Source organism: Natrix helvetica (genome assembly GCF_964273705.1).
Source record: "Natrix helvetica genome assembly, chromosome: 2".
NCBI classification, from domain to species: Eukaryota; Metazoa; Chordata; class Lepidosauria; order Squamata; family Natricidae; genus Natrix; species Natrix helvetica.
The window spans coordinates 160,843,108-160,869,359 of NC_138552.1; the positions used below are offsets into that span (position 1 = coordinate 160,843,108).

The 26,252-nt window shown below is 37.0% G+C and overlaps 2 protein-coding genes across 5 annotated transcripts in view; one reads left to right on the top strand and one right to left on the bottom strand.

Moving 5' to 3' along the window:
- ANGPT2 (angiopoietin 2) overlaps nucleotides 1-1,121 on the bottom strand; it is a 52,424-nt gene extending 51,303 nt beyond the window's left edge. Inside the window, exon 1 of the mRNA XM_081943613.1 lies at nucleotides 315-1,121. Coding sequence (XP_081799739.1) covers nucleotides 315-605 — 291 coding nt within the window. The 5' untranslated portion in view covers nucleotides 606-1,121. The remainder of the gene's footprint in view (nucleotides 1-314) is intronic.
- MCPH1 (microcephalin 1) overlaps nucleotides 1-26,252 on the top strand; it is a 123,854-nt gene that overhangs the window by 87,400 nt on the left and 10,202 nt on the right. Inside the window, exon 13 of one of the 4 annotated variants that reach the window (XM_081943607.1) lies at nucleotides 16,486-16,533. The exons of the other annotated variants lie outside the window; for them this stretch is intronic. Coding sequence (XP_081799733.1) covers nucleotides 16,486-16,518 — 33 coding nt within the window. The 3' untranslated portion in view covers nucleotides 16,519-16,533. Of the gene's footprint in view, nucleotides 1-16,485; nucleotides 16,534-26,252 lie in introns of those variants that run through there. 4 annotated transcript variants of the gene reach the window in all.

The following is a 26,252-nucleotide window of genomic DNA, read 5'->3' on the forward strand; positions in this document are numbered from 1 at the left end:
CGCAAGAGCATGGAGGTATGCAGACACCCACACGTGCAACAAGGCTCCTATCATAGCTTTTTTAATAAAACAAAGTATAACATTTTAAAATATATTATTCAATGAATGACTCTGTGCAGGAAATAAGCTTCCTCACTCTGCATTTTTTTTTCTTATGTCTGTGACAACATGCAATGTTATTAACTGTTGGCAAAGTTGCTCACTAAGAATATCCGAATACTATGCCCTGAAATATAACCTACTCAAAAAGAAAAGCACATTAGTGCTATTCAACATGAGCTTCTATACAGGGCAGAAAAGATATTCTTTGTTACCTTCATCAGCCACTGAGTGTTGTTTTCCAGCATATTTTCCAGCAGCTGAAGCCTCTGTATGGAATCATCGTACTCTAACGGGGCATCTCTTTGCACAGCATTAGAGACATACGAGGTAGTGGAGGAAGAGCGGCAATTGTCCATCTCAGGCAGAAGGAAAGTATAGCTGCACAATCCATGCTGGACTTGGTATTGCTTCTTGCCTAGAGTCTCGAGGCTTCTCCTAAAGGAGTTGTAGCCTGCTATTAGAACAAGATTGCAGCTCAAGAGAAAACAAAGAGGCACTTTCATCTTCTCTTTGGTAAGGGGAAAAAAAAATCAGCCGGCTGAATTTTGTCAAAGATTCAGATGGATCCAGAGAGTCTCTTCGAACAGTCAATCAGCACCCCGGTGACATGTGCAAAGACAGACGAAGGACTTTCTTCCTGCGTCCCCCGAGCGTGGCTGAAAGCAAACTGTCACAGGCAGATTTCTTTTTTCCTCAGCTGTTGCTTGATCTGTGCTCCATTTTCAGGTGTTGTGTTTTCATTTTTTTTCACGCAGAGATATAGATTACAGAGATATTGTAGATACACCAGCAGTCCACTGTTCTCGTCTTCAGAAGTGCTCCTCAGACAGCTCAGGAGGCATGGGCAGCTAAAAACACTCCTCTCTCTGCGGGTCTCTGTTATCTTTCTGCTGAGGACTGCTTTGCAAGGCAGCATGACGGTTCAGAGCATGCTGTTTTATTCCTGTCCTGAGTGGCAGGAAATCTGTCTAGGGGGAACAGGGAATCAGCTGCAAGGGCAGTGTAAACTTCCTCAGTCAAGGGTCTGCGACATCTTTCATAGACCCTGAGACGTAATGCAACCCTTCTCTTAATGAAGGGCGTGTTTTACAGCCAGAAGACAACCATACTTTTCAATACTTTAGAAGCAGTCACATAACATTCCTTTCTGTCTTGTTAGGAAGATGGGAAAAAATCCCCTTGAGTTTCATCCTGTCAACATTGTGGGATTTCCTTAACATTTTGTGTAAATGGAATCTTTCTTTCCGACAAAAGCAGACTTCCCTTTAGCTGTGGAAGAGAATTCGATGAATATTTGACCTAACATATTAAGAAACCATTTACTGCTTTTAAGAGGTCAGTATATAGAATGCTGAGAGTTAATTTTAGGAGAAAGGAACCATATGCTGAAGATCTCCCTTGTTTCTTCCAATTCCTCCCCCCTCCCCATCTCTTATAAAGGCAACTCATGAAGGCCTATTAATGTAGAGACCCTACACTTCAAATATGTAATCATTCAATCAATCAATTTCTTCAGCCATCCAAAGCTTTCTGAAAGAAAGACTCTGGGCAGCTTACAGTTCACAAAAATAGATTACAATTAAAATATCAAAAACATTTTAAAACAGTAAAAACACTAAAAACATCCAGGTTAAATATACATAGCAGCCAAAATACTTGATCAGTTAGCTATAGAACCAGGAAATGGTTCTTCACACATTCAACAATCCAGGCGTGGGAACCTAGCCAGGTTTTTAGAGCTTTACGAAAGGATTGGGACCAGTCTAATCTCCGAAGGGAGGATGTTCCATAGAGCAGAGGTCGCTGCCAAAAACCCTGTCTTCTCATTCCCATCTGCCAACATTCTGGCTGATGGGATCTGCAATGTGCTCAATCTGTCAAGTTGAATGGGTAGAGACCTTTGTAAAAAGATGATTCCCCAGGTACCCTGGTCACCAATCATGTGGGCATCCCAGATACTAACAGACGCTTTAGGATTTCTTTCTTCAGCCCCGCTCCAAATCCTTTGTGCCCCTTTCCTCTCTCTCCTTTTAATGCCCTAAATAAATAAATAAATCAAGTGAAAGATTACCATAGGGTTACAAATTACATTATTTATAACATTCCATACGCTTCTGTCTCTCTGTGCAGCATGCACAAACACAGGGATTTTTTTTTCTTCTAAACCTTTCCCTAAAATTAATATGATGTAGAAGCTGTTAAAACTGATTGTCCTCCTCCACTTCCCCTTGCATATTTTAGTAAAAAAAATGTTTTAGAAGAAATATAGAAAAAAGTCAGACTTTCTTTTCTTTACCATCTTGCCCACTTCAATATTCTCCATAGCCTTTGGGGCTATAATTTCCAGAATTCTTAGTCAGCATTAACCTAACCAGATGTATCACCTTCAATAACTTCTGATTCTTAGGGCAAGCTTTCTAAATCTCAATCACTCTTCAGATGTACTGTGTAGGCTTTAACTTCCAGAACTCCTCTGACGGCATGATTATTGCTAAAAATTCTGGTAGGTTAAATCAATATATTTGGAAACTACAAAGGTCAGGGAAGGCATCCTCAGAGTATTTTGGAATTCCACCTCAGACATCAATATCTCTTGACTTCATACATCGTATTGTTTAGGATAAGGTTTGAGCCGTAATACATACTGTATACAAAAATTACAAAAGATTTTTCTAAGACTCTTTTTCGTCCTTAACAAAAATAACAAAAATCTGGAACGGAAAGAGGGAATGACTTATATGGCCCATTTACATACTTTCAGAAATATTTAAAAGTTCCTAGTTTGTAGTGTTAATAAAATGGGATTGGTGTGTGTGGGGGGGGGGGGAGGAAATGGTGGGATCAGCACACCAAGCCTGCTCCCAGAATCCTTGTGTGTGATGCCTCTATTTCTGCATTGCAGAATTTCTAATCAGAGTTGGAAGATTCTAAGTATGTTCAGTTGAATTCATTTCAATTTCTTCAGATCTTCCCATTGATCCCTAGAGGCATGCTGGAAGGAAGGGAAGGGAAGGAGAGAAGCAGTATGTCTATGCCTTTGAACCTGAAGAGATGTAGACATCTCTTCTGCATATGTTTATTCAAATCTTTCTTCAGTGATGCCCATTGCTAAGCATATTACTGGGCAAGCTTGTAAATAAGTAATTCCTATCTTTGTGAGCAACCTAAGAAAATTGCATGGTTGGAAGCTGTTTTCCCTTTTAGCCAATAGTTGGGTTGTAATGGAAGATTACAGGGAGGTGTATTTTATTACAAACATTGTTTGACTAGTCATCAATTTAACTGTATTAATTGTTGTTCAGTTATTCAATTGCTTCTACTTTTCATGAGATGGCAGATACTGTACCATGATCCTGGTGGCACAGTGGTTAGAATGCAGTATTGCAGGGTGCTGACTGCTGGCTGCCTGCAGTTTGGCAGTTCGAGTCTCGCCGGGTCAAGGTTGACGCAGCCTTCCATCCTTCCAAGGTTGTTAAAATGAGAACGTTGGGGACAATAAGCTAACTCTATAAACTGCTTAGAGGGGGCTGTAAAGCACTGTGAAGTGATATATGTCTTAGTGCTATTACTATTGCTATTTGTAATCTGTCAGTAATTGCTGTTTTGCAAGCCTGCAAGCTCAAGCTTGTGACAGTAGTGATAGTCTGTAGATGCCTCTTCTATTACCTTTGATTTTTCTAGGCACCAGGCTCTTCTGCACTGAATCTTGTGCATTGTGTCATATTTTTCCAGTAAATTGATTCTCCTTCACTTTCTCCCAGACAACTTCCCTTGCAGTCCCATCCAAAGACTAGAAGTCTTGTTTACCCTCTCACAATCCAATCCAAAAGCAGCCCTAACAAGAGAATTGGAACCTACAGGAACCTCAATGTTTCATCCTCAATCAACCTGATGACCTTAACATCTCCTTAATAAGGGACTTTCCCAGTTCTTTGCCTAACAATAGAAATAACTCCAGATATATCTATGAGGACCTGCCTACCTTCCCCAAAATTGGGCAATAAATAGGATTGCCAAGAAACATAGAATTAAGCTGATTGCAACAGATACTTCTGAAGTGTGGTAAAACAAAAGAGGAGGGGTAACGAAGGAATGCTGGATGAATGTGGATTGAATTCAAAATTGGATGAGTAGTAGGAAACAAATGTTGGGGTGGTGTGTCATATAGGGAGAATTAATGAGGGCTGAATCACAAAGCAAATACATAATGAGGAAAGGAAATGGTATGAGAGGATAACAAAGACCAAAAGACATGGTTGGAGGAATTGATGAGATTGCTATTAGGAGAAAGGTGAAAAGTTTAAAGAACAAAGAGGCAACACATGAAGCAGAGTTTGAATGTGATGGAAGCAAGAGTGATTTGCAAGGTAGAAAAGCATGGTGAGGTATACTGAACATGGTGCTCACATGAGCTAGGTTTGACTATATATATTTTTTTCCTATTTAATTGTTCAGTTGAATATTCTGGACACCTTTTCTGTACTTTGCATATTCTCTCTGTCTCTCTCTCAGCAGCAATCAAAAAATGTTCCAATAATGCTACCGTAGTTTAGACAACATACTACATTAAGCATACTTTGGTTGGCCAACTATATTAAATTTTCTGCTAATAACTATACTTTCTGAATTTGTTACACTAATTGGATCTTGGCCTCCAGAATAGTTGCTTTCTCACTGATGTCATTGTTAAATGATTGAAGGAAGGAGAATAGTTGAAATCTCCCACATAACCCTAGAATACAGTTTAACCACAGGAGCTGATGTGGTGAAACTGGTACAGTCAGAAGATAAATTCTTTGCCATAGTCTCCATGATCTAAAATGTACTTCTTCGCCCACACTGCTAGGAAGTCTCATAAGATTCCATCTCCCAAATTATTATGAGTCAATATGCCACTGATAAACCCACATAATGATCCTTGTATCATGGAAGTACGTTTAAGTTTAATTTCTGCAGTGTTTGCATAATCGCTAAATAATTGAGCCTGGTGTTTTGCTTGGCATCCAAAATAAGCTTGATTACTTATTATTACAGTAAAAGTACAAATAGTCCTTGTTACCCATGGGTTCACACACTCGCGGTTGCTGTAAAGAGACTGCTCCGAAAAATATAAAATGATCGGTTTTGCCATTTTATTGTAGTTTTAAATATTGGCCTTTGTTTTTTTTAACTGTGGACAAAATGGAGGAAGGGTTTTTGTCCATAAATTAGGGGTGGTTTTTTTTTTTTACTATCATTATGCATAGTTTCATTGTGAAACACCTTTCCCCTGGGGTCTGGCAGTCCCCTGCTCTCTTAGCTTTTTGAAAAGCAATGAAAACCCGGTTCTTCCTTACAAGTGAAATATGCCTGAAGCCTAGGAAAATTGTTGGATATGAGGGGATATTTGGGAGATAGGAGTTTTTATGCTGGTTTTTATACTTTTTAATTGCTTTAGCGTTGAAAGCCATCCAGGGTTATGGTATGTCAGATGGGTGGATATGTTGTTATGTTCCGTTATTTTATTATTATTTAATAAAAATATTATTTAATAAAATATTAGTTAATAAAAATATTAGTTAATAAAATATTAGTTAATAAAAATATTAGTTAATAAAAATATTAGTTAGAATCGTGAGGCAGGAGTGAAACCCACATAAACAGTGCCCGCTCTTATTTCTCTGTGAAGAAACCTCATCAACAGAAATCATCGAAGAAATGTTCATTATGCCATTAATGAATTAAATAAAATTATATTTATTTGTTTGGAAGCTTTCTTACTGATCTACAGAAATATTATACTGTAGGCATATATAGCTATTACTTGCTCCTTTTTAAAATAGATCTTGTCTCTGAAACCTCATACAGCAAATTAGTAGCTGTTTTCAGGAATGCTGGTGGTATCTTCCAGCATTTAGAATTTATCTTTATAAAAATACTAGGGCTTTACACATTTTTCAAAGAATTTGAAAAGAAGTGACTTGGACCTCACACAAGCACAGCACAGTACTTTTCCAAACTTTATTAAAATAATGTGACATTTTAGAGCTGAAGTTATTGTTATTTGAAGGAGTCAACTTATTAAAGTTAATGCAACTTTTAAGGAATAGGAGAGAATTACTGTAGCACTTCACCCAAATCATTTTTGAAGCAGACCTAGCCTAATAAAGAGGTTACCACTTTTCTTGTTTCCCTCAGTTCATGAGACTGAGAGGTATGAATGGCTAATATTTTGGACATTCAAATAGAATATGCTGTTTGTAGAATATCTGCAGTGGATATGGAATTCTATTTTTTCTTATGATTGTGCTCAGATCTTATGAGTAGGGATGCAGATGGAGAAATGAAAGAACATTTAGCTATGAATGCTTACGGGAGAATACTGCTCATTTAATGTTTATATATGCATAGAAACTGATTAGAAGAGAATATTTGTTGTTCAGGGTTGAACTGTGGAGTCCTTGGTGCTCTCTGATTTTGATTGTTTTCTTGCAGATGTTTCGTTACTCAACTAAGTAACATCTTCAGTGCTGGCATTGTAGCTAGGTAGCACTCAAAATGCTATCTAGTTGGGTAATGAAATGTCTGCAAGAAAACAACTAAGTTCAGAGAGCACCAAGTACTCCCCAAACTGATTAGAGCCTGGATGTGATTTCTTATGCCACTATCCTCACATTACAAAGTGGTAATTAAAATATTCATGCAGAGGCAATGAAGCGGTTTCCCAATGTAGGAAGTTATCACCCAGCCCTCTCCCAGAAAAATGAAATACCCTAAGAAATATTGAAAAGGCAGAATATTTCTCTGGATGTGAAAAGGAAGAAACCTATTATAAAGACAGAATAATTCCCTGTAGCTCCCTGCCCATCCCCCTTTGTCAATGAGCCATTAAAGCCTGAGCTAGTCCACTTTACATAATAAAGAGTTCTCCCCTTCAGCTCCAGAGGGATGGGATTAAGGCATGATAATATTGGCCTTTTACCGAACTCCCCACATGGCATCTGAGAACTCAACCAAACCTGGATTCAAAATACAGCCTAGAGAGTTGCCACTGCATGGCTCCATGGAAGTCTGACAACCAATCAGAATACAAGATCAAGATCAAAGGCCAGAGAGGGCATAAAACCAGGGACTCAGCATCTCAGTCCTTTTTTCTCTTCTTCTCCACCAACATTGAAGCATGTGATCACCTTTTCCGTTCAGGACTCAAGCCATGTGGTCCTGTCCACCATTAAAACCATCTTTCCAAGCAGCCTCCATGTCTCCAGTGTTTTTTTCCCCACTTGGAGCCAAAACCAGAGGGACATTTCTTTCAACACCAAATAGATGCTTTCTGATGATGCTTATTTAAAGATATCTTTATTTAAAAGATAATCTGATCACCAGAAATAAGAGCAATGACAAGCCACATAGGCATTCTGAATTTAAACCTACTGCACAGAAAGAATCTTCTGAAAGGCCACTGATTGTAAGATGTTGAAACAAAATAGGTTTGTCTAAAGTCTGGAACTTCATTGCTAATTTTAAAGTTAGCTAGCACGTAACGTTGGTAGCAGCAGGAGTAACTTCTTACATCAGAGGACTAGTCTGTCAACATCATTTCCCTCTTATTTTAGCCAGACACCCCTGCCACAGGAAAGAGCCAGCACCCACAGACAGTCTATTCTGTGTACTAAAAGATGGAATCTTCTCCCCAGGGACCAATTTAAGATAGTCCATTTTGTATTTAAAGTACAGATTAGAATTTATTCCTTTTTCGGAAAAAGAAAAGAAAGCATTTACTCAACATGCCTGTCTTACAAAATTCGGAGAATCTTTGAAAAACTGGCTCTTACCCACCCACCCCAGCACTAGTCCAACCTGGTACATGATCTGGTTTTACTGGGTAGGATATGAGTTGTTTCTTGTACAGTGTGTGTTACTGATTTGTCTTAATAATTTGAAGCCTATGTTAGCATTTGCAGTGATAGTCACTAGCTTTAAGAGGCAAATGTAATCAAGTAAGCAAATTCCTATTCCTTTGAAAGTGTGTGCCCCTGCCATTTTGAAGCCAGTCACCATCACTGTAGAGGCCCTTAGTCAAATGCCAGGAGGTCCAGGGTGAGTGGGGAACCATATCAACTGAATAAGGAAATAAGATGAAAAGTACAGTTTTTCAGATGTATTGCAAGCAATTAATTTTCTTTCCTCAGAGTATTAATGATGTTATCCATTCAGTCATGTATGAATCTTGGTGACTTTGTGGCCAGGTCTCTCCACGTCTTCCAATCTTGCACTACTACGTTGAGTTGTTCTATGCTCTGGCTAGTACTAGCTTGGATGGTGTCCAGTCACTGTGTTCTTCAATGGCTTGGTTTCCTTTTACCACTAACTCTTTCAAATATAATTACTTTCTCTAGTGAATTCCCCTTCATGACTTGGGTAAAATAAGTAAGAGACACTTTTGGGATAGCCTTTTAATTACACACCCCATTCAGACAACCTGTTAAAACATAGGGAAAAGGAATATGAAAAGATCTTAGGCCTAACTAGAACATCATGGTGAAATACTGAATGAAATATAAATTTGAAGTTCTTCCTTCAAATATCATACAACAATAACCATACAATGAAAGTAAAGTGGGAGAAAAAAACAATTATTTAGGTAGCTAGGCCTAAGATAATGTTAAACAATAAAATAAAAGCTTTGCAGCCTATTAGCACTTATACTTTCCTGCTCTTTAGTCTTATTTGATGGGCAGGTAGAAAAATATTTTTGCAAAAATTTCTGGCTTCAGAGGAGGAAGCATAAGCCTAGTGAAAAAATATAGAACAATATGGCATGATTTGTTGTCAGGGTTTCCTGAAATTAAGGTCCAAAATATTTCACAATCCCGGGTTGATGCTGATGAGAATCCTACAGCATAGGTTTTTGCAGCTGGTATGCAGAGCAATTTCTTCTCCAAAGGTTCTTGTTTGTTTGTTGTTGCTTTTTGTTTCCATCTACTCAGTCATAAGCCTGAATGAAAGTTTTTTAACAATACCTGAATTAATTCTTATGCTCCACTTCTTTGTTCATTTGCTTATAACTGCCTGTATAACAACAGTGTTTTCTGATTGTGAAATACTACAATCTGATTTTTAAACCACTAAAAAAAAAGTAGACCAATCTCCTATGCACAGAGGGATTTATTTCTAAGTAAAGATGCAAAAGAAGTAAAGATACAAAAGAAAAGAGAAATAGAAAAGCAACAGTTGTAACCTCAGCTCACTCTTTATTTTGAGTTGCTTCCTTTTCCCATCTTCTCTCAACAGCATCACATTCCTTTGCCATAGCAAAGCAATTGCTTATTTCCCTTTCATGTCCCTTTATTGGTGGTCTTTGAACCAGGATTTTGACAGTTAAAATATAAGCCTGAGGTTTGCCAGTCAAGGTTCATTTATACTGCAAATTGTTCAGACGGACTAAATTAGACCTTTCGCTCTGATCGCCTTAGAAAACTTCTTCAAAAAAAAATATTTGCTAAGAAATCTTTTCAACCTTTATAGCAATCAGTTTTCCTTATTTAATTTAATTTAAAAATTTAAGCTCTTTGTCTCATACAGGAATCTCAGGATAACTTGCTGTACATTCCAAATACAATATTTCACCCAATTTTTTTTGTTGTCTAGGTTTTTCTTGCTCTTTTCATTCTCTTTCTTTACCTCTACATCTTCCAGATTAATGGACTCGGGGTTAATTATTTTTTTACTAAAGACATATTTATATTTTCACTCAAATAACCTTAATGGATTCAGACGTTAAAAAAGAAATTATAAGATTAGCAAATAGATTAGTAAGGAGATATATCTATTTCAGTATTTCAGTTAAGTCAAAACATACGAAACCAAAACAGAAAAACTCAAGCAACTTTTTTGAACTTCCTTCTATGACCTTTTCGTCCTGCTAGATCAGCATTGGGATTTTATTGCTAAGTTAAAGAAAAGATAATTTAAGGCCACAAATAGCACGGGGGGGGGGGGGGAACACTAAAAGCTCCGTTTTTAGAACATGCTTGATATTTAAAACAAGACCAAGGAATGTGCTTGTACATTTCCGTGCTCATAATATCTATTCCAATATTAAATCTGACAGTTATCCATCCAACATTGTGTTCTTTTAATATCTATTCCAATATTAAATCTGACAGCTATCCATCCAACATTGTGTTCTTTTGGGGATCCCATTAGTTTCACAGGAAATCAAACCTTGTCCACTTGAAAGCCATGAGATTTTTTTGGATTTCGGTCGGTTGCAATTACTGAACCACAAATAGAAAGAGTACAATGAAAGTGCTTATTTCCTTGTATTTGTTTAAAATAGTTTTTATAGTTTTTGAAATACTATTTGCTTGAAACAGTTTTCCTATCTTTACGTAACTTTTATTTTTGATAATGGGAAATCTTCAGCTATATTCAATTAATATAACACTTTTACTTTTTGCTATTGAGGTCAAATTACAGCTATTAGATCCTGCCTGGGAAAAATCTAGATGATTATTGGATGGCTGCAAAGAACTATAATTTCTACTGAGATATAGGAAGTATTATTCTTATGAAATTATTTACTTTACTCTAGTAAGTGCACAAATCTTTTCAGACTAGATCTAATAATCTAATTAAGGCCATGACACATTTTAGGATATTTTTAATATATCCATGTTACATATTCAAAGGACTTGTCACGTATAATAGTTTTAAATTGCCAAGATAATGATTACTGCTACTCATATTACTATTGTAATAATAAAAGTTATTATATATCATGTTTTCTCTACTAACGTTTATGTTGATTTATAGAGAAAAAAAGTATGCATTATTTTTCACAGACATATATAGAATGTTTTTATATACACTCTTAAGTGTTTACTCTTACTTTTGACTTTGAAGTCTCCCTCCCACACATATATACTTCATACATAAGAGCTCTCCACCTGTTTTAAGCTGATATTCATTCATCAGTGGATATAAATACACGTTACCTCAACTTTGGAGTCATGCAGCTCATTAAAAAGTGATGTCACAAAAAAATGAAAAGGAAGTGAGAACTTGCATGAAAGGAATAAACAACCGTTCTAGAGCAAAAGGATGCTTATGGCAAGAGTAAAGTAATTAGTTCCTGACATCTGTTTCCCTCACACACAAAAAGGGCAGTCATACGTTAACCCCTTTTTAAATGAAAGCTGAATGTTTGTAGGGAATGTTGATGTAGATTATGATGTGTATTAGTGCATTGTTCACAATGAATGTATTTCCTATAACCTAGATCCATCCTCCCAGCTGGTTGGCCAAATTGAATTGTTGAATGACTGCAAACCTGTTGCACTGAATGGGAAGATGATTGCAAAGGGATATCTTAGAATCTCATTAGTAATGATGATGGGTTTTTTTCCCACAATCGGTTGTGGCTAAAAGGAATATGTGGATCTAGAATCATATAAGAGAGGAGATTCCAAAGAAGTAGTATGCCTCACCCCAATTGCATGGAAGTCTTTTTTTTTTTTAAGTATATATTTATTCATCAAATTTACATCTCACTATTCTGAGTGGGCAGCTTAACAACTAGCATTAAAGTAGAAATACAAAACATTAAGAGTAACATTAAAAGTAACATTAACAATAATTAAATGGTGTCCTTTTCCATCTCCAGATATTTATTTCTTCTTCAAAATTATATCTGACATTTATTGAATAACTAGCCACAAACACTGATCAAAAGAATCAGCTAATTTCTAAATAACCTCTAAAATATTATCAGCGGTGCTCCTGTTTGTAAAACAGTAATTTTTTAAAGAATCTGATAAAATCAAATCCAGTAGTATTGAGTTTGCTGTGAATAAAGAACTTGCAATTTAAAAAACCCTGATGCTTGAAATTTCTTAAATTAGATTGCAGATAAGCAGTTTTCTTATGTGAGTTTAGAAAATAAACTTTGATATTCAGGCAAAGACTATACATATTAATTGATTGCTAAGGTGCTGAATACAGAGAACTGGTACACTATTTGTCTAATTAATTAGAGTAATTAACATGCAATTAACCATAACCATTCCATAACAGGAATATTGGCTTGTTGAAGAAATAAAAACATACATGTAATATATCAAATGTCTACTTATGCATATTATTAGAAGTAGCTTTTATTATATGGATTTTTATACTTTTATCACTAAAGTCCTAAGTGCCAGAGGAAGGTATGCTGAGAATCTTAACAGCAGGCTGTACATGGCATTGGTAGGGCAAGATAGTTGCAAGCAGTCCCACTTCTAACTTTTAATACAGGTAGTCCTCAACATACAACCACAATTGAGCCCAAAATGTATGTTGCTAAAGTGAGACATTGGTTAAGTGAGTTTTGCTCCATTTTAAAACCCTTTCTTGCCATAGTTGTTAAGTGAATATAGCAGTTGTTAACTTAGTGGCACAGTTGTTGAGTGACTCTGGTTTCCCCATTGACTTTGCTTGTCAAAATGTTGCAAAAGGTGATCATATGATCCTAGGATATTGCAACCGTCATAAATGTGAGTCAGTTGCCTGAATTTTGATCAGGTGACCATGGAGATACTGCAATGGTCATACATGTGAAAAATGGTCATGTCACTTTTTTCAGTGATGATGTAACTTTGGACAGTCACTAAATGAACTGTTGTAAGACGAGGATTCCCTGTATTCAACCCTAGATCATCAGATCCTAAGTACTTGTTGGCCACCGTTGCTGCTATTGAACACCAGGCTGGTACATAATAAATTCAACTGCGTGAGGCTACTGGATGAGGTCATCCATTAGTTTGGGATTGAATATCATCAGTTTGATCCTGGGCTAACAAAATGTTGTTGTCAATGTTCTGTTCCTGACTCAGGATCAACCCCAGCAGGATCAAGTGGTTGTGAATATTTGACTCACAAGATCCTGGAGAATTTTCATCTTTGGCCCTATGTGACCATTTGTCCCTGCTATTTTCAGCCCGTCACATACAATCAAGTAGAGTTGGCAAGAATCGGACCTTCTCAGTTGCAGTATCTTTCTTTGCAACGGCATCTCCACAGAGCCTTTATGGCTTCAATTCAGTTCTTGTTCAATCAAACCTTAAATAGGTTTTTCCATAGGTCTTGGGCTAAGGTAGATGGCTTATGGGGATATGCATATTAAATTGTATGTTTAAATATGCACTGTCCAGTCATTATTGCTCTTTCCTCATTGTTTCACTGTTTGTGCTATTTTGGTACTATATGCCATCCTGAGGCTCTGTGGAATCCAACAGCCTTATTAATTTGACAAAACAGAGCGTTCATTATATGAAAGCAGTTCCACGCTTATCTAGTATGCACGTTATTTACAGATAAGCCATTATTTTCTAAGGTTAATATAAATGAGACGAAATTAAGTCAGCTACCAATGTTAACATGATTATATTTAAAAGATTACGACTCAAAAGATATGAAGATTGGGCCTTTTTAAATTTTATATCATTTTATATTCTTTTTCGTCCTGTTAATAGTGTTTTCCACACAATCTACTGTAGTGATGACAGAAACACTTGGAGAAACAAATCTGTAGAATGTACTATATATAGTTATCCTGTATCATAGAAGAGAAAAATCATATTTTGTCAATGTTAGACTGCTGGCTGCTTTTTAGGAATCTTTATTGGGTCCTGCTTATCACTCATTTGGCATGCTATTTTCAGCAATAAAAATGATAACATTTCAGCTTTTTGTAAAAAAAAAAAAAATAAGGATTTGGGGGATCTTAAATTAGCTGTCAGATTTAATCCTAAAAAGCCGAAACGGTAAAGGCTTAATTGATTTTATTTGCTACGCTGAATCCAGTGAGGGCTGAAGCTGGCAAATGCAGAAATAAAGGAGTCCAAGACCAAATAAACCAGTATCTATACTTTGCAAGTGCTTTCAACATCTAAGGCCGAGAAATGGGTGGCAGAAAGTCTGTAATCACGTAAGAGTCAGAAAAGAGATGTAGGATGAAACCCAAGGCCAACATGGCCAGATTCCAGTGATTACATTGATGTCTGTTATCTTAAGAGCTTCTTTTGCATGTGCAGGACAAGGAGCTGATCTGTCTGAGACCCACCCTTGAATCTTCCACCACTAAACTAGAGCCACCTTGGTCTAGTGATTAAGGCAACAGGCTATAAAGCGGGACACTGTGAGTTTAAGTCCTTCCTTACCCAGGAAAGCCATCTGGGTGACTTTGGACCAGTCACTGTCTCTCAGCCCAGAGTTCCTTGGGTAGATAGGTAGATATATATACATTTGTTAAATATATCAAACAAAATAATGAGGAAGTTTCAGCCAGCCAGCCAGCCAAGGAGTTCTATCATATTTCCCCGAAAATAAGACTTCACCTGAAAATAAGCCCTAATGCATCTTTTGATGCAAAAATGAATATAAGATCAGGTCTTATTTTCAGGGAAACATGGGTAGTTGCACATCAAGTAGTAGAACTTTATAATAACATTAGGTAAAGCTACATAAGTGTCAGTCCGTTGAAGTGGGCCAGATCAGGAAATAGTGCAAGGAATATAGAAATGCTATGTTCTTATGTAGGATATAACGGGGGGGGGGGGGAATCTTAGCAGCCTCTGCTCCATCTTGGGGGGGGGGGTGGAGAGGGAGGAGCCATATTGAAATCTCTTGCTCAAGCTTCCAGCTTTCCCACAACTGAGTTATAGAATTTGGGATAATTATTTTTTGCCTTGACTGTTTCTGCAAAGCTTCTTCAAGGTTATCTATGTATTCTACTCTGATTGGCACTCAACAGGTGTTGAATCTAGCATTAATGCATCCTCTGCACATGTCTTTGAAGATCAACATATTTAATAACATGGAATTTGCTTCCAAATAAACATGCAGGATGAGCACCCCAGTAATTATTTGGGCAGCCACTTATCATTGGAGTTTGTTTTTCAGCTTTATCATTTTGATCCAGAAAAACCCTCCTACTTAAACTAACAGTGTGGTTCCTCAGTATAATAGATTGTTATAGTTTTATACATTTCCAAACAAAGAAGATATTTGTCCGTGAATCCTGCTTTTATGTTTCCAGGTGCAGCTGTTCAAAATGTTAGATAGGAAAAGGACTTGCTATTATTTCTGTACACTATTGGATATTATAAGCCGTGTGATAAATTTTTACTAAGACAAAAAGCATATGCTCCCTAAACTCTCTAGCTTGTTATTACTAAAGAATGCCCGAAAAAAGAACTGTATTCTGCACAGGCTATATTACTGCAATTAAAGTTTAATGTCTGTTGTTTATTTACATTTTGATCCTAAAAAGAAATCCCTACAGATTCGGAGGAATGTTGAAACGTTTTTCTTTATATTTTCCTACATACTTTCTATTAGCATATTAAATATAATAATGGTAGCACTAACATTTGGTTAAAATTATTAGGAACATGCAAAACATTTTGCTCTTCAGATGCTTCAGTCTCAAAATAGTTATTTTGAGTACAACATAGACCATAAAGCAAAGTGTGTATTTTTCCTTTTGGGTACAATTAGCCCTCCACTTATGACCAATCACTTAACAACCATTCAAGTTACAACAGACCCCCCCCCCCAAAAAAGGTAAATAGCCTGCATTTATGGCTATTTGCAACACCTCACAATCAACTAATTGCAATGTTTTTTGCCAAAAACTGGCATTTACTTCTAGTTTTTGGCAAAAATTGTAGACAATGGGTTCGCTTAACGCCTGCTGTGTTAACTTACCAATCATGGTGATTCACTTTAAAATGTCATAAAATCAAGTTGCTCACATGACAACCTGCTTAATGACCAGTACTATTTATGCCATAAGTCTGGATTCAATTACAGTCATAAATCAAGGACTACCTGTATGCAATAGAACACATTGCCTTATTCCAAATGTGAAACAAATCTTGTTTTTGAATGGCATCATCTCTGTGTTAGGGCATGGCACCAAATTTGGGGCGTTGTTCCATGACTTGCAATTGGGATTTTTTCCCAAACTTTTTCCATCCCCCCCAATTAGGTCCCTGATGCTACTGGTTTAGATTAGATGAGGGGATGTTGTGGGAATGGAGTATTAAGGGAAAGGAAACACATTCCTATAGAGAAAATGGATTGCAGCTGTTTCATTTGTCAGTAAACTGCTGTATTTTGAAAAACCTTGCTATGAGTTCATATAAATGGATGGGTAGATGGATGCTGTTTTATAAATTCAAAAGACTGTCTGCATGCTAGTTTGCATCACCTCCAGCTATGGTAAAAATGACTGCTAGTGAAGTCTTGGAATGGTTGACTGGAGTTTGAGGTGAATGTTCTTATGTCTTGTAGCAGTGTTAACATTATTCATGCAATGAAGAAATGTCAACAGACTCTCTCCATTTTGACAGCCAGCAGCCACCTCATGTGCACGCAGAAATGTCTTGAAAGGGGAAAAAAGAGTTGCTTTTGCTGAGTTTGCACCTGGCAAGCAGACTGCAGAAAGAAAGAAAAACTCCCACAAATACCAAGCTGAAAATGCAAAACCATAAGGAAATTTGTCAAAAGAGATATATGGAAAAGAATATTTTTTTAAAAAAACGGCTTGCTTGCTTTCCTTTTCTGTAATGTCTTGGTTGGTGACTTAAAGAAACTGAAAAGACCTTTGTCTCTTCTGACGTGGAGGGATTTTTGATAACAGATATTGACACAAACAGGTAGGTATCTGATTTGGTGAGAGTAGAGTTGTGTGTTTCCATATTTTTCTATGTGGAATTTTTAAAAATGCCCTTAATCAAATGTATGCAATTTGGTTGGTAGGCATCCTTTAGTATGGGCTACAAATCTATTACTCTAGAAGTTAGTGTGTAATAAGAGCAATGCAACACTACAATGTAATATAAACAAAAGTATACAATGAACAATTACGGCAACCATTACCTATTCACATTCACCCATACTTTAAGCAATTTTATTTTTGTACTCTCATAAAGCTAATGAGAAAAAAGTGTATTTCATCCTTTTTTTAAAAAAAATCAGTGGTTCAAACTCCAATTACAATTCTAAATAAAATGTACTCCAAAGGTGATAGATGAAAAAAAGCCAAACTTGAAGTGATCATTCTAACGTAAAAAAATTAACCGACCCTGATTACGCAGTCAAACCACATGGACAGAATATGAAGCGGGATCAAATTATTCAGATTACTAGATTAGCCTATACAAGGTATCCAGGAAGTCAACACTCATAGTTTAAAATTATATTCTCAAAAATCCAATCAGTTTAAAGATTGGAGAAAAATAAACATAGGGATCAATTGGAAGAGGTCCTGAACGTAAGGCCAGGAAACTCTATAAGTAAACTGCTGTAATAATCCAGGCAAGGTAACACCAATCTGTGATTAAAGTATGATTACACTAAGTAAGGTCAGTTATGTTGTTGTGGCTATGATGCCGCTTTTTATTATGACAGGAGCAGAATATATTTGAATAGTGTTGCCATAATTAGGATAGTTAAACTGGGGGGGGGGGGAGAGAAATCATATAATCCAAAGGCAATTATTGAATAAATATCAATGAACCTAAAACTAAAGTACGCTCACAAATAATTGGAAGGTAGGAGAACAAGAATCATGCCACGTAGCCAAAAAATGGAACAGGATAGATAGGGGAGAACCTGATGGGGGGAAAACCAATCAGCAATAGCTAAAGAGTTTGAGAAGGGCTATAGAATTTGGGGATTGAGGGTGTCCAAAGCTAGAGAGAAGTCCAAAACTGCCAATCCTGATGAACAAATATTAGTCTTAAAGCTCAGCAAATCATGAGCAACTCCAACCATTGCCCTTTCTGTTAAATGAACCATATTCAGCTTGACTCAAATGTCTTAAAAGTTTTGATTTTTTCTGATGAAACACCAAACACATGAGGTTTTGAATTTTGTTTGCACAGTACTCAGTCACATTGAAAGCCTTTGACCAGTTCAAAGACTATTTTGTTACAAGTTCAAAAGAAAACACTTTTTTTGCTTTGTGTCCACTCCTAAAACTATTCAATATAGGTTGCTAGCGTTGGTCCCTTTTTGCCTTTTGCATCTCTCTCTCCCCCTTTCTTTAATATCTTCAACCACAAGACAAAAGGAAAAGCCTGCTTCGAAAATAAATTGTATGGATCCCATTACATTTTTAAAAAATGTTTCCCTATGGGAAATAATATTCCTGTCCCAGTTTCTCCTGAAACTGGTAGAAGTCTGTTTGCTATTGGCATCACTTACATTTCATAACAAAACAGAATAGTAGTGAACTATGTAGGAAAGATTGTTAAAGATCTTGCACTTAACCAAGTACTTAAAGACCTCTGACTTTGGATTGAATTTCTATTTACTAGTCATTACCCAGTCTATTTCTGAGTCCATCTACCATATATGTTCAGAATGCTATTTCTCCACAAGCACACTATGTAACCAAGATAGCAGGTTTTTTACTCTAACCACAAACAAAACATGGTTTTGGACAAAAAATTTGCAGAAGACCCTGCTGTAAACTTGTGAGGGAACGATATTGCCTACAAAATAGTGGAGATGGCATAATCTCTAGCGATTGCAACACAATACAATAAAGAGCTTTGCCTCATGACACTTTTTTTTTTTGCCTTCTTCCCTCTCTATTATTTCCTATTCTCGAACTGAGGCCTGTCAATGGCCTCTTATTCAGCTCTATAAATTAAGAGAGTAGTGAGAAATTAATCATATTGCAAATAATTTGCTCTTGGGGCAAGCCTATCCCTCTAGAGCAGACGCATAACAATAGTCTTGTCATTCTCTTGGTATCCAGTAAAAGAATCAGGCAGTGCAATGTTCTTCAGATGTTTGCTATGTCTGCGATGAATGATGCTTGTTTTTGTGAGCACTTTAATTAGAACGTTTTTACATTTGCCAAAGAAAATGTTGGACTCTAGACAAAACTGAAATGGTAGGAACAGGGCTTGATGTAATAGCTGCTTTGTAAAGGAAAGCCAACATGTTTGGTATTTTGCTGAAACAGGAAGTTCAGCAATCCATTAATAACAGTCACACACACACAAAAATTCTCAGGTGCTAGTTGAGTCATCCACTTTTGAATATAATCACATTCTCTCCATAAAAAAAAAGTTTTAGCTTCATTTGGAGGAGAAAATTATGCACCCTTTTACATTTTAAGCAGGAAGTAACCTGCTGCAGTCATTCAGCACCATAAGCTTTGTTGTGTGGAATTTAGGCACACTTTTTTGTTCTAAAATATGCCAGCATTTTACAGATTCTAGAATCCTCTGAACGTCTGCAGTGCATGCAAGGTTACCTTGGAAAAAAGAATTTGAAGTTCTTCTTTGAAGGTATTCATAGCCTTCAGTATCTTTAAAGCAATAGGATCCTTGATCATGAAGATTCTTCTCACCAGTCATAGAGCTTTAAGAAGATCTTTATTTGGGGGAGAACCTGAACTGCTTCAGTCTTACGCCTTATCTATCTGAAATGTGACAATAGATCAGTGTGGTGTACTTTGTCTTAAATGGGTTGAACAAAGTTGCAAGAGTATGGAAGAGAAATTTGAGTGTTTTCCAAAAAGTTATTGTAAAGCCTGTCAATTATTCTGGTAGATGGAACACAAATGATGCTTGCCACATTTTGAGGTGCTGCTGGACCTCTTCACAGCAACTCATCTAAACTTAAAAAATAAAGGATATGTTCTGTACTTTTAGTAATTGTGGATCGTTTTAGATAGAACAGATCTAATGCACATTTTTGTTTAATAAAACAAAGATGACCATTTATGATGAACTAGCAGCATTGTTTAGAGAAGAAATCTTCGGAGAATTTTTTTTGCCAGGCTTTTAGTTCAGAAATCCATTTGATACTGTTAATGTACTGTTATTCCTGGAATAGAGATTATTTCAGTACGGCTGACTAGTAAACATGCAAATAATGTTCAGTATAGCAAAGACAAAGATTACATTATACCCTGACCCAGAATATATATTACTGTAATCCAAAGAATTGTGAAATTAGTTCCATGAATTTGAGGACGATTTGCCCCCCAGCCTTTTTTTTAGTCCTGGTCTAAAATAGGATCTCTGTCTGCTACACCCAATCAACCTACCTACCTATAAAACAAAGGAGAAGGATTTTTACTTGAATGGGAAAGCATGTGTTTTGTACACAGGCAATTTCGAAGAGCAAAATATACAGTAGAGGTTATCTGTAACAAGACATATTTCTTTGTTCCAAGGAGAGTTTCAGTAATAGTCTCAAAGTGTTGGCAGACCTTTTCGGCACCGAGTGCTGAAAAGGGAGCGTGCACATGCGTGTGGGGGAGCACCAGAAACCAAAAGAGCAGCTCCCCAGATCTTCCAGTTTCTGATATACATGCAGGTGCAAAGACCAACTGACCAGCACACATGTGCACACCGGAATCCAAAAGAGCAACGGGCAACGGCTGGTGTGCCTGGAGATATTGGCTCTGCATGACACTTCCAGCACGCAAGCCATAGGTTCTCCATCACGGGTCTACAATAATCACTGAAAGAAAAAGGAACTAAATAGCTCCATAAAAGAATCTTTAGGAGCCTTTTGGAATCCACCAAAGTATTATATGCTACAAATTCTCTTATTTACAATCAGATATTTTATTAATATCATTCCCCTTATTAGTAAAGTTGGTAGCTTAGAAGTGAGGAACTAAACCAGAGAAATGGGAAAAGAATAATTGAGTTGAGGGGTCCTTGGTGCTCTCTGAGCTTGGTTGTTTTCTTACAGACACTTCATTGCCCAAATTAGGTTATTATCAGCACTAATGATTGGGCTTCTAGAAAATCACAAAATATAATGACTGCAAATAGAAATAGAATGATTGTGGCAGAAGTAAACAATTACAGTACCAACAGTAATAGTGATTAAGTGGTTAAGGCATCAGACTAGAAAGCGGGTGATAGTGAATTCAAGTCTCACCTTAGGATGAAAGCCAGCTGGGTGACTGGGCCATTCACTCTCAACCCTACTCACCTCACAGGGTTGTGGGGAATATAGGAGAAAGGTGTGTCAGGTATGTTTGCCGCTTTAGGTAATTTCTAAAAATAATAAAAGCAGGATACAAATAAACAAATAAATAAAAATAATAAAAATATAAGTGCCTTGGGTACAATCGAAAAATATCTGGAGCACTACTTGAACACCATTGGCATTGACAAAATCATCATCAGTCACTTGCAAACAGTGGCTTTACTTTAATGTGCTTTAATGCAGATAACATAGGACAATTTGATTTCAAGTGTGAGAATCCTTCCACCTTGAATTTCCCCAGATCTAGGTTTCATATGCATTTATATGGAGCTTGTGTTTCACGTACACATTTACGATGATTCTACACACACTTTAGAAGCTGTTTTAAGTGGCATTTCTGGAATGAGCAGGGAAATCTCTGCAGGCCCACTGCGTGCAAGAGAATATAAATGTCGGTTTTGATAGAGATTCTTCTTAAAAAGAAACAGAAATTATACTTTAGGAAACATTTATTTGACGAGGGAAGAAAATGGCATTTTGGTATATTAAATAAGTGTAATGCTTTATGATCCATGGCACACTTACCTAACCCAGGGATCTTCAAATGTGGCAACAAGACCCGTTACACTTCAACTCCCAGAATTCTCCAGCCATTCTCCTGGAATGGCTACATTTGGATACTCCTGACCTAGCCTTTACATGGTTAACAGAAATGCTAACAGAAATAGATCATTCAGGGCAAGAAAGGGAAAAAACATTGCTCCAATTGTAATTCAATTCAGCTATTTCAGAAAATGCCTCATGTTTTGCAAAACAATATCTGCCTATCCAAGGTCCTTGGGAAGGCCTCCATAGGTGGACAAAGATGTCAAACCTAGTCTAAATATCTGGCTGACTATGCAACCAACCATTATAATCAAAATAACAACTTTCATTATGAATGAAATAGCTAACTATTAATTGATAATTAGTGCATTTTTGCTTCTTTAATATAAAGCTCATATCCGCTCTTTGTCTTAATCATGTTTTGAACAGAGGTGCATAGTGTTATTCCTGGTGGACACCATGTTTGCACTGCAGAAAAAAGTGGTTCTCAAGTATAAATTTGAACATCAGCCAAAAAACAGATTCATCTGCCAAACCTTTCCACAAAATTCCCACGGAACATTGCTTTTCAGACAATTGCAGAAATTAACTTTTCTTATCAGTGTGTGAGAGAAGTTGGGTTTATCTGTAAAGCTGTGTTTACGTCACATTGTCAGCATTTTACTTTTTTCCCTCTCTGTTTTAGGGCATGGTACTTACATGCATTAGTATAACATAAAAAAGATTTTTAAAAGATACTTGTAGTAACCCATGACAAATTGGCTGAGCTGTGACTCATACAGTATTAACATTTGTTAGAGGCAATTGCGGTATGTAAGTCAGGATAATATACGCAGTCCTCAACTTACAACCACAATTGAGCTCAAAATTTCCATTGCTAAACGAGGCAGTTGTTAAGTGAATTTTGTCCCATTTTAGAACCTTTTTTGCCATAGTTGTTAAGTGAATCACTGCAACTGTTAAGTTTATAACACGATGTAAGGTAAATCTGGCTTCTCCATTGACTTTGCTTGTCAGAGGTTTCAAAAAGTGATGGTATGACCCTGGGACATTTCAACTAATTGACCAGTACCAGTTGACAAGCATCCAAATTTTCATCATGTAACCATGGGGTTGCTAAAATGGTTGTAAGTATGGAAACCTATCATAAGTCCCATTGTAACTTTAAACAGTCACAAGTCCATCCTCAGCCTTGGAAGCTTACTATGACTTTGGTCCATCTCTCTGCTCCAGTTTATCTTACACCACAAGCTAGTGATGAGGAAATTTGGAAGAAAGGAAATGTTCTGCATGCCACTTGTACTCCTGAATGAAAAATGGAATAAAAATCTAACAAATAAATGCAGTAGATAAATAATCCGTTTAGAGAGAGAGAGAAATACAATAAGATAAGAGAAACCAAGCCATGGATAGATTGTAAAGGAGATTTTTTTTTCTATGTAATTGGTAGTTTTTATGACTTGATGGCACATAATCATCAATCAGAGCCTATATATGTCTACTAAAATATAAATCCCAATGTGTCCACTAAGGCTTAATCTAAAGTCTTTGAAATTAAACATTTAGCCTCTTTAAAATATGGCTCATAGAAAATGCCTACAAAGAGATGAGACAAGCCACAAGATGACATGGGTTGGGATGCTAGTCATCAAACATTGGATGTGCCTCCATGTTCTTTATCTCTTTCATACAAAAGAGGGGAAGGGAAAACTGAAAAAAGAGCCAATAAGCTTAAATGAAAGAATGAGGATCCAAGGACCTGTCAATACTTGGTTTTGCTGCCTTAAAGGTAGGGACTGGGTGGGAGTTTCAACTCCTTCAGTTATTGGGCAACAGGTAAGGCAAGGAACCTGTAGAAAATAGCAGACATTCTTCTGTTTGTGGATGGAGTCTATTGGATTTCACTATACTATTTTACTGTTTAGTTCCAAAACACAAACTATATGTGCAAGAAAGTATTGATTCTCTACTTTGGACTGGATGTTACAGTGCAATCAGCTCTTGAGAACTCTAGTTTCTTGTTCAAGCTGCTTGTCAGTATGTATGCCTGAAATAATCCCAAATTGCCGTATTTTTCAGAGTATAAGACGCACCGGACTATAAAACGCACCAAGATTTTGAAGAGGCGAATTAAAAAAAAGTTTTTTTCACTCTGCAAACCTCCTAAAAATGGGCCCATTTTTCCCCCCAAAAGGCACAAATAGCCTTTAGGGTGTTTGCAGAGTGCTCCTAGGGGTGGGGTGGGGGCAAGAAAATGGCCCATTTTTTGTGAAAACTGGCCCTTTTTCTTTAAACAAAAAGGGCATGGATAGCCTTTAGGAAGCTTATGGAGTGCTTCTGGGGGTTAGGGAGGGTAACATTGAGCAACAAAACTGGCCGTTTTTTGCTCATTTCTGCCCTTCCCAGCCCCCAGGAACTCTATAAAAGCTTCCTACAAGCTATGCACGGCCATTTCGGGGAGGGGAAGTGGTTTTAGGAGGCAAAAAATGCTGTATTCAGTGTATATGACACACCCAGATTTTCAGCGTCTTTTTTTCTTATACTCCGAAAAATACAATATATGAACTTTTATGAAAAAGGGGGGGAGGAGTGATGACTCAGCAATTAAAGTCATTGAGTTTGTCAACTGGAAAACTGACAGCTCGGGTTTAAGACCCAACTGCTGCATGATGGAGAGAGCTCCTGTTACTTGCCCAAACTCCTGCCCACCTAGCAGTTTGAAAGCATGGAAATTGTGTAAATCAATAGATCCCACTTCAATGGGAACAGCATTCCATGCGCCCTGGCGTATAGTTATGCTGGCCACATGATCACGGAAGTTCTTTGGACAACACTAGCTTCCTGAGCTAGGAAATAGAGATGAACACCACCCTAGAGTCAGACACGACTGGGCAAGGGAAACCTTCATCTTTACCTTTTATGAAAAGAGGGCATACTAATAACATTGGATACTACCTTCCATTATTATATCAGGGATCCCCAACCTCCAATCCGTGGATCGTCACCAGACCACAGCATGCCAGAAACTGGGCCATGCAAACAAAGTAAAACCCCATCCATGGGATGCAGGCAGCATATGAAACCACGTCCCCTCCGGTCCATGGAAAAACCTCTCTCCATGGAACCAGTCCCTGGTGCTCAAAAGGTTGGCGGCCACTGACTTATATCAAGGAATTTATATGGATATTTGCAAGCTTTATTTTTAAGTGCATTTGAACAGATGGTGGCAGTACCTCTGAGAAAACACTTCTGTGGATTTCAGAAACTTCTTTGGAGGTACAAAGTAAGCACAATGAAGGATAAGGAAAGGACCAAAGATAGCTTCCTTTCCAGCTGCAGGTTTTCATGAAAATGTAGAGTTCTTTACATATATTCCCAATGGAACAATTGCTGCTAATATAATAGCCAGTCTTAAATTCAAATATATTATTCAGATCTCATCCCACTGATTTTACAGTATGATCTTTTGTAAAATCAAGTACATATTATGTGCTTATATTTGAATGATTTCTGTACAAACTGAAAAAAGTACAAAATAATCCTTATCTACACTGCATTTGGAAAGAAGTTCAACAGTCCAAACCTCAGATTTTCTTTTCATAATCCAAGTTTTATTTGTTACAATAAGATAAAATAGCACATTTAAAAGTATAACATGTAACATGGCTTCCACAGTTTGAACTATTCAGTTTTGGCTGATTTTGATTGTTGTAAACCTATAAAATAGCAGGCTTTTTCATATAGTTTTCTTGTCAATTTAGGCTCATTTCTAATATAATAGTGGGCATAGAATGGCTTTTCTTTATAGCCTCAGCAATTATAAGCTTTAAAGAACAAACAGAAGTACAATACATTCTTTAAATCATGTCTCTCAAAAATGTGTAAAGCAGCAGGATTACAATCAAGTTAAAGCTTAATGTAGGCTCTTTGTAACAAATGCAAACTCTGCTGGATCTGAACATAAACAGAGTTTGTCAGTTCTAATCAGCTTCAGATTAGAAACTTTAGAGCTCCACGCTATCAACCACGACAGCACAATTTTAGCACAAGGCCTTTTAAAATTGGGTTTGATTATTAATTTTAGATATGGTAAGGCTAGATTTATATCCCGTGGAGATTGTTATTCTTCATTTGGACTTTACTTGTTAACCTAAATGGGTGGCATGAGAGATTAGTAAAAATAAAATAAAATAAATAAGCTATTTTGGGTTATATGAGAAGTTTGTCTCATCTATATCCTGAGGTACTTCTAACATTAAAAAAACAGTACATGTGAGTTAGAATATTTGGCTCAGCATGGGGAAGAAATAGCTTGTGGGCCTAATTGACCACACAAGTTTCTCTTTTGACTTGCAAGACTTCTACAGAGGCCGGCGCCCCTTTCCCAAGGCCCTAATTTTTTTCCAGACTCCAAGACTTTTCTTTTTCCCTTCCCATCCACAGCTGTCTTGGAGGGGAAGGAAACTCTGATGTCCAAACAACAGCTGCAAATTTTAATGGCAATCTGTTCCCTATACAGGTAGTCCTCAATTTCTGACCACAATTGA